At 51.4% G+C, this 14489-nt stretch overlaps 9 protein-coding genes across 9 annotated transcripts; 4 read left to right on the forward strand and 5 right to left on the reverse strand.

Annotated features, from left to right (window-relative positions):
• Positions 1-80: 80 nt before the first annotated feature.
• BDZ83DRAFT_627632 (uncharacterized protein) lies at positions 81-822 on the reverse strand. The gene has a single exon (XM_060508648.1). The coding sequence runs from the start codon at positions 774-776 to the stop codon at positions 411-413; it is 366 nt and encodes a 121-aa protein (XP_060362967.1). The 5' UTR covers positions 777-822; the 3' UTR covers positions 81-410.
• Positions 823-851: 29 nt separating this feature from the next.
• BDZ83DRAFT_627633 (uncharacterized protein) lies at positions 852-1515 on the reverse strand. The gene has a single exon (XM_060508649.1). It carries the CDS (start codon positions 1466-1468, stop codon positions 1076-1078), a length of 393 nt encoding a protein of 130 aa, XP_060362968.1. The 5' UTR covers positions 1469-1515; the 3' UTR covers positions 852-1075.
• A 309-nt stretch (positions 1516-1824) lies between these two features.
• On the forward strand, positions 1825-2559 carry BDZ83DRAFT_753932 (uncharacterized protein; the record flags this gene model as incomplete). Its single annotated transcript, XM_060514416.1, has 3 exons — positions 1825-1989; positions 2038-2327; positions 2376-2559. 3 exons carry the CDS (start codon positions 1825-1827, stop codon positions 2557-2559), a joined length of 639 nt encoding a protein of 212 aa, XP_060362969.1.
• BDZ83DRAFT_408407 (uncharacterized protein) lies at positions 2357-3907 on the reverse strand. The gene is made up of 4 exons (XM_060502896.1): positions 3665-3907; positions 3370-3616; positions 3010-3318; positions 2357-2959 (listed from the first exon to the last, which is right to left on the reverse strand). The coding sequence occupies exons 1-4, from the start codon at positions 3758-3760 to the stop codon at positions 2640-2642; spliced, it is 972 nt and encodes a 323-aa protein (XP_060362970.1). The 5' UTR covers positions 3761-3907; the 3' UTR covers positions 2357-2639.
• A 94-nt stretch (positions 3908-4001) lies between these two features.
• Positions 4002-6003, forward strand: BDZ83DRAFT_653479 (uncharacterized protein; the record flags this gene model as incomplete). The annotated part of the gene is made up of 5 exons (XM_060510619.1): positions 4002-4045; positions 4179-4283; positions 4957-5017; positions 5477-5668; positions 5824-6003. The coding sequence occupies 5 exons, from the start codon at positions 4002-4004 to the stop codon at positions 6001-6003; spliced, it is 582 nt and encodes a 193-aa protein (XP_060362971.1).
• A 317-nt stretch (positions 6004-6320) lies between these two features.
• On the reverse strand, positions 6321-6673 carry BDZ83DRAFT_408403 (uncharacterized protein). The gene has a single exon (XM_060502895.1). The coding sequence runs from the start codon at positions 6635-6637 to the stop codon at positions 6410-6412; it is 228 nt and encodes a 75-aa protein (XP_060362972.1). The 5' UTR covers positions 6638-6673; the 3' UTR covers positions 6321-6409.
• Positions 6674-8414: 1741 nt separating this feature from the next.
• BDZ83DRAFT_653480 (uncharacterized protein) lies at positions 8415-9418 on the forward strand (the record flags this gene model as incomplete). The annotated part of the gene is made up of 2 exons (XM_060510620.1): positions 8415-8665; positions 8716-9418. 2 exons carry the CDS (start codon positions 8415-8417, stop codon positions 9416-9418), a joined length of 954 nt encoding a protein of 317 aa, XP_060362973.1.
• Positions 9419-9590: 172 nt separating this feature from the next.
• On the reverse strand, positions 9591-10463 carry BDZ83DRAFT_721024 (uncharacterized protein; the record flags this gene model as incomplete). The annotated part of the gene is made up of 2 exons (XM_060512339.1): positions 9591-9992; positions 10134-10463. 2 exons carry the CDS (start codon positions 10461-10463, stop codon positions 9591-9593), a joined length of 732 nt encoding a protein of 243 aa, XP_060362974.1.
• A 1179-nt stretch (positions 10464-11642) lies between these two features.
• On the forward strand, positions 11643-12019 carry BDZ83DRAFT_627659 (uncharacterized protein). The gene has a single exon (XM_060508650.1). It carries the CDS (start codon positions 11649-11651, stop codon positions 11895-11897), a length of 249 nt encoding a protein of 82 aa, XP_060362975.1. The 5' UTR covers positions 11643-11648; the 3' UTR covers positions 11898-12019.
• Positions 12020-14489: the final 2470 nt, after the last annotated feature.

Genomic DNA, 14489 nt, shown 5'->3' on the forward strand with positions numbered 1-14489 from the left:
TTGTAATGCTGGTTCTGCGACAATAGGAGACCAATGTTTTAAATAAATATCCAGCAATGAATACATGTCCTTGTGGGAATCGACGGATGCGCGCCCCTTACAGATCCCAGATAACCATGAGGCAAGGTCCTTGGCAGTTGTGAAAATGTCTTGACCAAACATGGATGTCATGCATGTTGGTAAATCACGAAACCATGTTGGCCAAGTCATGAACGAATGCTTCAACAAGTATAGAATCACGGAACTGTGGTATGTAGCATTCAAAGGTGACAAGGGGACCTTGTATTGTTCGCATTGGAATACCTGGCCTTGCCAGATGAGTCCCTCGTCAATGAGTTTGTTTGCGTCTTCTGCCCTCGAAAGTTCTGCCACTATCGCAGATGTTGCCGTCTTCCTGGTGGCCGAACGGGTCAGCCAGGTCGTCTCTCATTTCCGTAAAGCGATCCATGTTCATTGAGCTGGTCCTCATGCCATACGCCAGCACTCCGTAGGTTGGGATCCGCACTGCGGCTCTCTTGCCGATGTGGTTTTCCTAGTCCTCGGCAAATTGGCGGAGGGCCTCCATGTCTTTCGGTACTTCTTTGTTTGATAGCACGGTCTACGTGCGCCTTGAGACTACGGGGATTCATGGCTCGTATGCTGGCGATGGTCGCTACGCTGGCATATGACTGTGCGGTGCTCCCCTGATTCATTGGCTCAAGTGCTTTGATATCTTTCACGACCTTGACTGCTATAGTATTGATCAAATGTTGCTTCCTCTTGGCAACACACTTCATCTTTTTGGACTTGACTCACACAGGCTGGGCCCATAGTCGCTCTTACTGTGTACATGCGATCACGATCAGATTTGCGAGAATGACTGCTGTTGAAGCCGGATATGGATACTTTGGAGTAGCTCTTGATTACGCGCTGCCCCTCGCACTGTCGTTTGCTATCCTGACCTACATTTTTGTTTGTAAACCAGTCGCTATAGCCATTACCAGAGGTCTGTGGAGACCCATCACAGCAGTTTTCGGCTTTTCAAACATTGAGAATGCTCGTGACAGAGGAAGCGACATGTGCACAAAACTGTAGCTCACTGGCTTTCTAATCTTCTTTGGTGGCTGCGTTGGCCGCACGCGTTGTATTGTAATTTTCCTTGAGTTCGGCCGTGTTCTGCTACATGACAATCCTGATAGTTCTCGTTTCGCGGGTGGTATTCTGATTGGCTGTTTTGGTTTCCGCACGTAGACTTTCGATGGCCTGGTGAAGGTGTCCGAGTTCGGGCTGGCTCTGCATCTTGACGATTGGGGAGAGGGTCGCAATGGGCGTGGTCCTCACAGTCTGCGGGTTGAGGGGGTGTCCATTTGCGGTGTGCGTTTGCGGTATCGATAGACTCGACTGCTGTCTGGAGGTGTCTGCTAAGTTCGGCGGCGTGTTCTCGATGATGGGTTGGCCATAGTTGCTCCTGGGGCCATGGGGGTGCCATGGTGCCTGCGTCGCTTTGGGCTTCACGACGAGCACACGGCTATTTAATTGACCTTTCAGAGTGTGTTGTGGCGCCGTCTTTGCTCCGACTTCAGAAAATTCGTTCTCGCTTTTGTTGATGTTTTTTCTGGATATCTCCCGTTTTTGCAACGGTGCAGGATTGCTCGAATCCTCTTACGGAGCTCGGTGCTCAGAAACGCCGGTGACAAAAGCATGTGATTACTTCGGAATAACTAGTTTCCGTCGTCACAGCCTAAAGCGATGTTGGGCGCCAGACTTCCGTGGAACCACTAACAACCGACACAGTCGCCAGACACTAATGCCTCTTTCATCACCTTGGACGGTCCTACCTCTATCATGAATTCAATACCCACTCAGCGGAGCTTGATTGTTGATCAGGGATATTTTGCCTCTGAGGATACATCTCTTGGAGATCAGGTCAAGCAAATGGAAGATAACGCGACGCCCTTTGCATCAGCACGCGGTCTTCAGTTTGCGGAAACCAATGTCCTTCGTCACCCTGTAAGCTGCTACAACCACTGCTTGTGCCGTCAGTCCTGACTCCCTCAGAACATTCGACCTCTCCTTGAATCCCTCCTCGAGTCATCGAGCCTAGGACTTTACAGGTCCATAGGGCCCTCTCCTTTCGACCACGTATTCATCAGCGACCCAGGACATGAAGTGGAAATCATCATGGTCATGATATGGGGCCCAGGCTCCAAGGTTACCTACTGGGCTGGTTCGCATCGTCACTGGCTTGATCCTGTTGAAGCAGCGAACTCTCTTCTACAGGTCCCACGTGCACGCCTCCAGGCCAGCAGTAGTACGCCGATGGAGACAACACTTGAGAGGGGTGGCTTGTAGGTTTGGCCTACTCTTCCAATACGTTACGCTGACGAGACTTATAGCGCCGTACTTGATGCGAGGACGGCATTCCAGATCACAGCTGGTACGGCCATCACGTTTGCCTTCGGGAAGGAGGATGCTGCGAAGTACTGGAGCCCAATGCCGTTGCCGCGATCCCTTGAACATCATGTCTCAAGCATGGAAAGCCCAACACTCAGGGTAAACGTAATTTATATTAAGGACTGATATCTCACATGAATAGTCGATTGAAGTTCCCTTGAAGTGAGATATCAACACCAACACGGTCCTTGATGCCCCATCGCGCCTTATGTCAATGATGCACCATTGCAACAATCACCCGATGAAGGCTGAGATATGTGCAAAGCGCTCTCGTATGGTTCTAGCCGGAGCTGTTGTTCCAATCCATACCATGGGGGAATGGTGGCGCTATGAAAGATCGGAGCTTGTATTCGTCCAGGAAGCAAGGTGAAGGGCTCTTCCAGGAATGAAAAGTCTGTACCGGATGAAGTAACCCCGTTGGGGAAAGGTGCAGTTGGAGCTACACAGCTATCAAGCTGGCTTGAAATGGTAGACGGAGGTGTCAAGGGGCGCATAGATGCGAAAAGACTACTCTGACCACGGACTTCTGTTGTTATATCAGAGTCTGGTCGGGTCGGAGATTTCAATGCAGCTCACCAAGTCCATTGCTCGTGCCATGAGTGGTACGTGATCTCTTTTGCGCTTGCCTTTGGTCCGCGCATTGATCCTCTGCATCACGTGCTCGTTTCCTGAAGTCTTCCTTCCGGAGAGCCTTTTTGTCGAGATCCAGCATTTCGTCCAACTTTTCAGCTGCCTGCTGGTGCAACTGGGCGCAGCGCTCTTTTCTGTATTGGTCCCTCCATTGGTCGTGCGACGTGGGTTTCGCCTTGCAGTTATGCGCAATATATTTACGTGCTTGGACGAACGAGTATCGGCAAAAGACGCAAATCTCGTAACAGGGGATGTCTAAATCTCACGTCAGTATACTGCGAATTCAGAAAAGAGCGTGTGCATCACGAGTTTCATAGTGTCGAATCTGGGCCTGCTTTGTTTGGAATGCTTGTCCTCGATCGCAAGCCGGATACGGACAAAAGAGTCCATCGAGGTCAGCGGAGTCGTCCTTGTCGGTATCCTCGCCGTCATCAGCACCAAGGTCCCGATCGCCCTCGTCAAGGTTTCCATGGGATGGCGGTCTTTGTTTGTCAAGCGGAGGCAAATGAGCTAGGATCTCTCGTAGTCTCGCCATCAATGCATGAGCCTCACGCTGGGACAATAATCAGCACTCTGTATGGCACAGGAATCATTCACAGACCTGATACTCGCCCACATGGTCGCGTAAGTTCTGAATAGTATCAAACGCCGCGAAGCACGTCTGGCATTGGATACACTTGGAGTTTTCGCCCATCATTTCGAATGCTGGGAGCAAGGAGGAAGGCGAAAGGAATGGAACCAAGGAGATACTGGAGGATAGTGAATCAGAGTGTGGCTGTCAAGTGGCAGTCACTGATTGGCTCGGATATTGGAACACCATGCCCTTTCATGCATAAATACCGGCAGGTGCTCCTGCCATTCACATTATGTTTTTTCGCACTCAACACGTTTGTCGATAATCCTTGTCAGAAGCCACCTACCCCACTTACCAACCAACAATGGCGACGTGCACGGAATGCGGCGGCAAAGGAAAGGTTGGAGGGTACGTGTGTACCAAATGCAACGGCAACACTCCAGTATCCTAAACGAGAAACCTATTACCGAGGTTTGTATCCCGAACTGAGAATCTGACTGCTTTCAACGTCGCTTACTAATACTAACAGCGTGCTGTTTAGTCCCCGATACCACCAGCCATCGCTGAGGCAACTTCAGCACACTGGGCGTCGTGAAAAATTCAGCGGTGTTTCCGATGCTCAGAACCAAACCCTTTTCTTCCTCCCGTAAGCAAGCGTCGGAGGTCGCCATCCATTAAGTGGGTGCGCATGTGGCACCTCCCTGCGAGACTGTGGTCCGATGAAGGACATGCTCTGGATCCCCCCGGGGGTTGGGGTAGGCACAACCAATTTTGAAGCATGAGTGTATGCTATCACCAGGGACGCTGATCATGAAATGATGATAATCGTGGTGTGAGCCAGGCCATAGTGTAGATAGTACACGTGGCTGGCCTGGATTAGATCTGAGCCAATGAATTGTCGATGGTGGTGCACCGACAACGCAGCCGGCATTCGCCTTCGTGAGCTGGTCAGTCACTGTGTCCTCGCTGCCTAATCCAGAGACATTGTCCCACTTCCGGGCGCATGTGATTAGTGGAACACTCGTTTGTGCGAACACAGTGGAACCTATCAGCAACCGACGCACATGGGGCAGCGCGCTTGCAAACGGGATGGCAGCTGCAGAACGTACTGGGGGTTGCAGGCAAAAGTTTTGCCCCTATGTCAGGTACTTATGGCCTGTGCATCAATACTTACATAATCTGCGGTACTTCGAGTTTGTTGTACACTTGCGCATAATTTCAGCCAGTCAGCCTTACTCTTTTTTTAGTCATTGTGGGCTAATAACCTCCAAAATACCAGGCAGCGACATGGAACTTAATTACCCATACTACCATATTAGTCAGCTGGGGGACGAGAGTGGAGAATGCGGACTGGACTTCGGCCTGAAGCAACAGTTGGCGGTAAGGATCAGCACACCAAAACCAATTGAGCTGGATCGTGAGGCCTTCGGATACTGTACAGCTCTCTATGGATTGATCCTGCATATTCTTAAAGGACTCTAGCTCTGTGTAAGGCTAGCTCGGGCGGGCAATCCCGCCAACGTTAACCTCCTTGTCTCCCCTGCCCCGTGTCAATCAATAGCCACACAGGGTCCAACTTTCGCATGTTGCACTGCAACGGGCGCTGAGTGCTCAGGGGTTAGGGGCTGAGTAGGCAGTTTAGCCTACAAGCATGGATTTATGGTTGCTACAAGGGATGCTGAGCACAAAATTGTGATTACTGTGGCCCAGATCCAAGGTAGTGGATACTGCTCTGGTACTGGAAAAGAGACACGTTTCAGTGCACCGTAACACTGCCGGGCCATGTTCTGAATCGGTAACCTCTGGAAGGGCAGCGAGAAGGGGGAACCGCTGATGCAGGCCAGCTCCGCGGACGTTGCCGGTGTTGTCGATAACGAAGCCGATATCCAAGGCTCTAGGGTCGCTCAAGACGACGCGCTTGATACTGGAGATGATCCGTGGGAGCATGAAAACACGTTTCCTCCTGAACTATACTCTTCAACCGGCTGGGACGAGCAGGTGGACGAAGTGTGGAACTCTACCTTGCGAAGAGTAGCGGAATGCAATGATGCGGACGAGACGTCTTCGGAGCACCGATTTCAGGCGCCGTTTTTTATGGACACATATCACAAGAATTCCACTAGAGAGGGGGAGGAAGAGAACGAGGAGGAGAAAAACGACATGAAACAACCGTACCAATCGCAAAGTACGTCACCCGAGTCACCAGCCAACTGCGGGTCATCATTCCGACCACGTCCTCTGTCGCCGCGACCGACAGACAGTACGCCGGCCGATACCGCTACACCGCTCTCGAAAGCATCTCAGTCAGCGTCAAGCCCCCATGCGTTACAGGCCATATCGCCTTACACTTCTCCTTCATCATCTGAGGACGTTCAAAGAGTGGACAAGTCATACCCTCAAGCCAAGCAGGGCTCGTCTGCAAGGCTAGGACCTAGCGAGCAGCCTGTTGGGCATACACAAAGCAGCGGCTTGGCGGCAAGCCCTGTCACAACCAGGAAGCGGTCGTTCCTTTATGAGAGTGACGGGGAGGATGTGGGTGAGGGACATGAGCGTCGGAAGCGGAGAATCACAAGGATAGATTCGGTCAAGTCATGACTTCGTTCTCTCCCGCTGGGTGACATGCAGGAACTCCAGAGATTCAAGGATTATTTTTGCGGTTGGAGCTACAGAACATATGGATCAATATGGAAGAATGCAGGACGGTAGCCATATGGAGAGAAAGAGTATGTGCTCAACATGGAGGCCATTTTATGATGCTACATAACCGAAATTTTATGCGTCGTACTGTGGACTTGACATGCAGACAAAGCACAGAAGGGCAGTCATGGCACAACTAACCCACACACGCCCTCGAACCGCTGACAGAAGTGTCCGTTTTGGCCGAATATCACCTAGACAGTATGGTACTGGGCTCATCAGAAATAGTAGACAAAGCACGAGGGTGGCATGGACTTGACAGTAGGGGAAAGAAACCAGTTTGATCTGGTGAGCGAACTGCATTGAGTAACCACTTGGCAGCAATTACCCCGTGTGATTAGCGTAGTTGTTGCGGAAAGTCATGCAACAATGCTGCAATGGCCACTACGCTGGTATCTACTATACATCGATAAGCCAGAAAACCGGGGCCTCTATTGCCCTGAATCCCGAAACTTGTGGAGAGCCACATGGGCGGGGAAGAGCGCTTAGCTAGCGCAACACGGGTAAGGCAGCGGTTCTGGGGAGGGGTGGCTCATTTACGGCAGGGCACGCAATCCCAGCTTGGCGATGAGCCACTTGAGGCAGCTAAGCCAATAGGCAACTTCTGATTTACCGCTAACGGCATCGGAGAAGATGCCGTTTCTTTCTTATTATGAAAAAAGGGGGGTGGGGGTGAGGGGGGTATACGTGCCGCCAGCGGCATCATGGTGAAACTTGGCACTCTTTAACTGCTTGGCAGGTTGGCCTCTGGTCTTCCGGCCAATAGTACGCAGTATAAATGGATCAGATGGCCAGGCGCGGGGTGACATACAGGAAGGAGTCGGCTGCAGATTCGGCCCAGGCTAGGCCAGGCAAACCCCCTTTCAGCCAACACGGCAGATCATGCTCCTAGTTCCAGGCAGCTGTGTTGCGAACTAACTCACGATATTTTCACGCCATATAGAGCGGCATTGGCGCCCCTCATCCGCAGCATTGTCGCACACCTCCCCGCAACAGTCGTGCACTTGCGGATTTGTTTTCCCTTCTATTTCCACCTCAACAGTCTTTCTTTATCTCTTTGCAGCATCCTCACAACAAATCCTCCGACTTTTTGACGACTACTCACTTCGCTAACTGACGCGTTCTAATAACACTAGACTATAATGCGAGACGCAAAGCGCTCCTGGCTGAGTTGGAAGCCTTGCCCTCTGAGAACAGGGCAGAAGAAGGCGGCGCTTAAGATCTTGGTTGAAGTGCTTGTTCCGGCCGCGAGGCTAAACAATTTGGTTTAGCATTTTACGGCAGCATCAGGTAGTCTGCTGCTTCAGGTGAAGCTGGTGAACCAGGAAATGAGATTTGCCAAATTGACAACGATGCCTTCCGGCTAAACCTTGATCCGTACAGAGACTCTGACCGTAGTAGCCACGTGACGTAGCCAGTCAAACACACCTGCGCACAGCCAGAAGCCTCTGGACATGCCACACTTATCGCCCGTTTTCTGCAGCAAAGCTGCAGCGAATATCGAGGCGACAGGTTTTCACTGATCATCTGATTCTACAGGCGTCTGACCTTTGGAAATCTGCGGCAGACGTAAATCGAGAAGGCCACAACGGGCGTTTGGCACCCTGCTTATGCTGCAGTACGTGTTCCAATGTGGTTCGATTGCACGACCCGATCCCATCCAGCTTGATGATAATCGCCTGCGGTCGTGCGCAAATGCTGTGTTTGTTGATGCAAGAATCGGGCACCCACCAGCCGCGCGTTATTCGCAAGGCCCCTCGGCTATTTGGTACATTGGACGAGGTGTCCCTCATTCAGGGTCTCGTTTGCATTGCAGACAGCCATCTTCCAACCTACTTTGCAGCAGGGGTACGATCCCACAACACTCCTCGGAATGTGCTGCACTAGAGGGGGCGCTTGATACAATGCTCTTTGCTAGATCATAGCCGCGACGAGGTCTATATAATATGACCACTCTTGTGCCTCTCCTCAAGAAGATGGTCGTAGCCTCATCATGTAAACGGCCCCAGCGACCGTCTCCCAGACACTCTAAGCACAACAATCTTCGAACTCCCTCGACACAAATCAACGTATCGAAAACATGGACTCACCTGGCGTGCCCCTTTACAGAACCCTCTTGCTGAAGATACAGCGACCTGACAGCAGCATTCTAAGCACAGAGGAGAAAGAGCTTTTGTATGTCACGCCAGACGGCTTCATCGGCGGAACAGGCCCTATGTCCTCCTATTTGATGCAACGGGACATGATGGACGAGCGGGCTGAAATCATCCATTACTCTGCTCAGCCGGTTTGTCAACACGTCTGGAACTTCCAGACCAAGTCTGGCAGCTTGTAAGTGTCCCGCTTGTGGTCTATCTGTCTGGTCACCTAACCTGGATAAGTCGAGTGATGTTCACGTCGCAATGGCAAGAGTTTGCCCGGTTACACAAGTACATATCCCGTGAAGGGTCTCGATACATGGCAACCACCTGTTTCCCTCAAACACCTGGGGAAGTAATTGTCCAAATGTTTCCTTCTGGCCGCATAGTAGGCAGAGCCGCTCAAACGTGGTTCAGCCACCGGGACTCACCCATTTTATGCTCGATTGATACCGGGATCGAAGAACACGACCGAATCGTTATTTTCAGACCGCAAAACCAGAAACTGGCGACAGTGTTATCTCAGGCATTGCCAGTCGCAACGACTGCTTCACTTGACTTAGCTGCGCAGACGAACTTATGTCCCGTCACCAAGTCTGATTATCCAAATTTTATGTCATCGGAGGAACGACCCTGGATGCAGTTGCAAGAAGACCGTGGTCTCGAGAACACGCCACATTTAGCGACGACTACCGGTGATTCTTGCGAGTCATGCACTGTAGCCGGCAACCAAATCCTCGACGGTGCCGATTCTTCTGCGGAAGCAAGAGAGCAGCGTTGTATACGCCCGCTCGGATCACGCACGCAACACGATCCTCAAGAACGTGATCTGAACTTCAGTCCTGCGGCATCAGAACAGCATCCAGGCATTGGTCATCCGCAAAGCTCCCCGTGTCGAGAGTATGCCGCGGATGATAGGTGCATCGTTGTCAGGCCTTGGCAGTGACGTAAATAGCACCACAGTTTGTCGGTTTCAATATGAGCGGGTTATCGAAACTCCCCGTCCAAAGACTGCTCCTTATCTTTGCCGATACCCAAGCACGTCGATATCCTACTCCGTGCCGTCTCGCAATCGGTATTGACCAGATACTATGTCTTCTCTCCAAACATGAGCCTGTCTAAAGGGTGATCATGCGTCCAGGATCAAAGATTCGTGCCGCAATCTCCTGGACAGCCTCGAATGCCATGAAATCGCAGCTTTCACTCTGCAAATGCTCAGTGACGGCTGCTAATGTGCTGAACTCCCTGGGACAGCCGTGTTTCGGACAGTGGTAGGGGCTCTGCTGGTGTTTTGGCGATTTGAGGAGTTGATTTAACGACTCGCGGCTTGCAAAGCGACCGCTGCACAGTGAGCAATTGAAAGTCTTGGTGACGGGATCCCAAGATTCCACAGTGGCCTCCAGAGTGACCTCCACAGCCCACTCTTGCAGTCGTTTCGTGAGCACACCATTTGGATCACGCTGTTTGGCCGCTTGAAGAACTCCAAGCCGAGTCAATGGTGCTTTTTCGCATGCTCCCTCCTCTAGGTGATGAAAAACGCCGGCCGCAGTCACGTATGATTTGTGGCAAAAACGCAGGATGCGTTATTGCCGCGGTGCGCTCTGCTGTTGCGATGCTACACAAGTTAGGCCAATTTTGTGATCTGTGGTTTAGTAACGAACCATCTTGATGCTGTTCACGTCTTGAAATGTTCGGTCGCATGGATCGCAGTAAAAGTGTTCATTCACTTCATGCTCCCTAAGTGCATCTTCGTCATCTAACACCTCAGAGCAAGAGTCGTAGTCGCAGTAGTACTCGGGTTCGTCAGAAGATGAATCCGCCCAGTGGTTCAGCGCAGCCATGTGCTGTTCGATGGCTCGTTGGTTGTTGCAATAACGGTCGCAAGTGTCGCATTCAAATTCAGGAGCCAGGTGGGACTTGGCAGCCACATGCTGATCGCGAGACCTACATGAAGGCCATGTCTGGAGGCAGGTGACGCAGGCAAAATTCATCGCTGGAACCGTACGGTTATATGATGGTGGAACAGGAGAGATGGTTTTTCATATGATTGTGAGAAGAACGTGCGGAAAGATGCATGATGTACATTCACTCGATACTGTATTTAGGGGACATCTTGTGTGGCAAGCGTGCCGCGGACAACTCCAGTCCATAGTGCGTCGTAGATCGCTTCGTGCTTGGTCGTAGAAAGCGTTACGCCCGCAATGTTGAGACATGTTGCCCAATTATCTTCGGGTTCGCGACGGGGGCTTAGTTGGCCTCCTGCAGCTGCAGCATGCGAGACGACGATGATTGCAACAGTCAAGCGCTGTAATTGACACGGAGTTTCGAGGTTAGAGGGCGCGGTTCTGGCAGCACCATAATGCGAGCAGATCTGTTTGCCATCCACATCACAGTACCCCGGATCGTTGGTAAATCCAGAAGACGATGCGCAAACTCAGTGACTACTTGTCCAAGGGTACAACACCAGGAAAACAGGTAGCTGCTACTGAGAAGACGAATGCTGGCACACTGATGCTAGCACACAGATGCTGACAAACAAAGAGCATGCTAGGTAAGCGCTGCCAGCGTCTGTGTGGGCTCCACTGGTTGCATAGACGCTGGCACATGTATGCTAGCACACAGGTGCTGGCATACATTGGCAGGCTCTATTTTGGTAGGCCAGCTCCGCGCTACTCGGTCCATTCCAGTTCCGCTCGTCCCGCGCTGGCTGATCGACAAGGTTTTCCTGTGGCTCAAGTGTGGCTCAGGTCGTCATAACACATGGCATATGCCCCCCCAATTTGTCCAGTCTTTCTTTATTCGGGGGCAGCAAGGTAGAACACAGCAAATACTTGCCGTACTTGACAAGCGTTCTGAAAGACGTGAGGCAAAAAGAATTCTATGGAGCGAGCCAGGGGGAATGATTGAGTACGCTTCCAGTTTTCGAGCGCACGTTTGGTTCAGCCATGATCAGATTCGGTCGAGACACATGTTTTTCTCCCACGTTTACGACAGATTGTCACGGGATCGCGTGCTAGGGTGGTGTCAAGGGTATCGTGACTTATGGCGAAGCTGTGCCCCCTTTCCTTGCAGCAACGCGCCGTCCGTACAGCGCGACCTCTCTGTTTTTCTTCTTCGCGTTGCGTCTTGTTTCTAGAATTGACCCTACGGGTCATCGGTTACACACGGATTATCGCATGGAACTGAATTCATCAGCGAAACGCAGCACACTTATGGGTATATGCTGTATGCTTCTCTTCCTGCACACATTCTCATTGGCTAGGGAGGCAAAAACTGCCGTAGTGAGCCTCTTCACACATCTTATGAGGGTTGTCGATCTACAAACAAAATGTTGGGTCGAGTTGGCGCATGGAAAACGCCCGCAACGAGCCATTGACGGCCCTGCCTATAAGTTCTTTCCTCCACTAATGCGCGGAGGCGTGTAGACAGTATGAAGGAGTCGGAAATACTATGTGTTTCGTGGGGCAAATCAGGAGAATCAATGTCTGTTCCAAAGACAAAGTACAGTAATATGTTCACAATACTGTGTTGTACTGTATGGTAGGGGACAAAATCAAAATCAATTCTTTCCAGCACGAGTCCATCCTCAATTTTGTTCCCCCTTAACTTCGATATATTCCGTGATTGGTGAGCACTGTCTTTCCCGCTCGCCTCATCGTGTCGCAACCCGCGTCCGTTGGTGATGACGTAACCAGACTGTGCGTTAAAACAGCATAGTAATGTGTGCCTACTGTATCAAGGATCATCTCCTGAGTTGCATCGCAAGAATGCATTGAGACCCAGCGGTGTCTCTGTAAAAAGTGAGGCTCGTAACTAGACTACGTACCTAGGATCACTTCTGCCGTTATCTGTTGTCGCATCATGTGCGATGTCATCCACCGGTTACGACCCCGGCCGGCAAAATGTAATCAAACCCAACTTTCCAAAACCTGCAATGGACACGGTCATCAAACCAGCCTGGACAGCGTAACCGGAGACCGTCAACAACACATCAATCCCCAGGGTCGGACAGTACTTATTTAGTGATGAAAGTACTTAATATTGAGAGAAGTAATCAAACTGACAAGGTACCAATCGAGTCTCGTCCACATCTAATTCCTCGCTGGCAAGTAGATGCTGACTCGAAGTATCTTATCCTTCCTCTAAGTAGTCGCTCAAGGTCTTGCCACGTCGAGTCTGTCAGAAGAGCAGAGGGGACAGCGTCATCAATGCCCACGCAAAGCAAGATGCTTACGTTGTGCACCAGCTCCGTAAAAGGTTGGGCCCTACAGTAAGCAGAAGACGGCTCTGCGACCCCGCGGCTAAGATAACTCCATGGTTCACACAGGATAAAGTTGTACGGTACTGTACATACAGCCCGGCGCATCGGTCAGGGCCTTTGGTGATGACTCAGCCATAACGGCCCCAGTCGCGCATCCTCGTCGCGCAGAGCCTCATACGCACGACTCCAGAGTGAAGGTACGCCTTCACTAACTGGTAGCGTTACTGGTAACGTTGTATGCGAGAGCGGTGTGATGGCATGCGTTGTCGGACTCGGGATTGGACCGGGCGTCGCGAAAGCTCGTGATTCCGTAGTTCGGAATGACCTTTGATCAGTACACGAGGTTCGCTCTGGAAGTGATGACGAATCTTGTGATATTCCAGCTACTGAAGAGGTTGCTTCATCGAGCAGAGTAGGTGTTGGGGCGGATCGTTCATCACGGGCACCTTGCGTGTCCACATTGCTGCGTCCATGGCGGAATAAGTCCTTAAAGCGTTGGGAGAATTTCGATTTTCCCATAACGGACACAAAAATATCCTCATTGGCATCAGCAAGAAATGCTCAGGAGGAATGTTGGCATTGGTTTGGGCAGGGCCCGGTATACCCCACGATGAGGGGTTGGCGAGGCTGTGGTCATGCATACCGGCGCCTGATGGTCCAATCGAACGCACAGCGCATGCTGGTTAACGCGCATACGTGACAAATCATGGCTGCGACTCTACGCCTTTGTGTTTTGCCGAATTTAATGCGTCCTCTTCGGAATTCCGAAGGCCCGATGACTGAGGGAGGATAGGAACTAGCATATAGAGGCATCGAGGAATGGTCGACATAGTGAAAGGAATCCGCAGCTTGAGAGAAAGTAGCGGGGTCGGACGGGACGGAGCGTGGCGGGAGGCCGACGGAGACGTATGGTGTCGGAGTAATGTTTTGCCGTTGGTTGCCGTCAAGCTGAGGCGACCAGGCGAGTCAATTGCCACACTAGCATTCAACCGGTCATTGAAGATGGCGCCCAAGTTATCGTAAATACAACGGTCAGAGCTTCAAAGTATCATTGTTGATAAGTTACAGGGAAAGGAATCTATTTCGGATACCGAGATCGCTCAGGCGATGACCCCTTGCACGACACGAACGATTCGCACCGCTCGAGCGGACATCCTTCGACATGGCACGATTAACCCCCCACGTAAGGCGATGGGTCGGCCTAGAGTAGTGACGGAGAACATGTGGCTAGCGCTGAAAAACCAACTAGAACGCAATCCTTGCATGAGTCAACAAGACATGGCGAACTTCCTCTTTCAACAGTATCAAGTGAAGCTGTCACGAAGTACCATCGGAAGGGCAGTGAAACGAGCCGGCTGGACGAAGAAGGTTACGCAGAACGTTGCAAAAGAGCAAAGCCAGGATCTCCGAGACGACTACTTCGAACGGCGATCCCATTATAAGGTCGACCAAATGGTATTTGTTGATGAGAGCGGAAGCGATCGTGGGTTAGCGATACTGGATCGCGGGTATGCTCCAAAGGGAGTGACACCGAGGCAAACCAAGCGCTTCCATCGGGGGAAAAGAGTCCAGGTACTGCCAGCCTACACGATCGACGGGGTGATTTACTGCGAGGTCTACGAGGAAGATACAGATACCGAGGTATTCGAAGGCTTTCTCGAAAGGTTACTGCCGTACTGCGGCAAGTATCCCGCGCCGAGATCTGTCATCTTCATGGACAACGCTTCGTTCCATTTTGTTTCTCAGAGGCTGAAGG

This window comes from Colletotrichum acutatum (genome assembly GCF_030867785.1).
Source record: "Colletotrichum acutatum strain CBS 112980 chromosome Unknown BDZ83scaffold_72, whole genome shotgun sequence".
Classification (NCBI taxonomy): domain Eukaryota; kingdom Fungi; phylum Ascomycota; class Sordariomycetes; order Glomerellales; family Glomerellaceae; genus Colletotrichum; species Colletotrichum acutatum.

Bases quoted from the DNA above. Each gene is read 5' to 3' on its own strand.
- BDZ83DRAFT_627632 (XM_060508648.1), bottom strand. From the start codon at position 776: ATGAAGTGTGTTGCCAAGAGGAAGCAACATTTGATCAATACTATAGCA.
- BDZ83DRAFT_627633 (XM_060508649.1), bottom strand. From the start codon at position 1,468: ATGGCACCCCCATGGCCCCAGGAGCAACTATGGCCAACCCATCATCGA.
- BDZ83DRAFT_408407 (XM_060502896.1), bottom strand. From the start codon at position 3,760: ATGATGGGCGAAAACTCCAAGTGTATCCAATGCCAGACGTGCTTCGCG. The intron at 3,617-3,664 runs GTCTGTGAATGA...TTATTGTCCCAG, and splicing joins ACCATGTGGGCGAGTATCAG to CGTGAGGCTCATGCATTGAT. The intron at 2,960-3,009 runs GTGAGCTGCATT...ATATAACAACAG, and splicing joins TGGCACGAGCAATGGACTTG to AAGTCCGTGGTCAGAGTAGT.
- BDZ83DRAFT_408403 (XM_060502895.1), bottom strand. From the start codon at position 6,637: ATGCAGTTCGCTCACCAGATCAAACTGGTTTCTTTCCCCTACTGTCAA.
- BDZ83DRAFT_627659 (XM_060508650.1), top strand. From the start codon at position 11,649: ATGGAACTGAATTCATCAGCGAAACGCAGCACACTTATGGGTATATGC.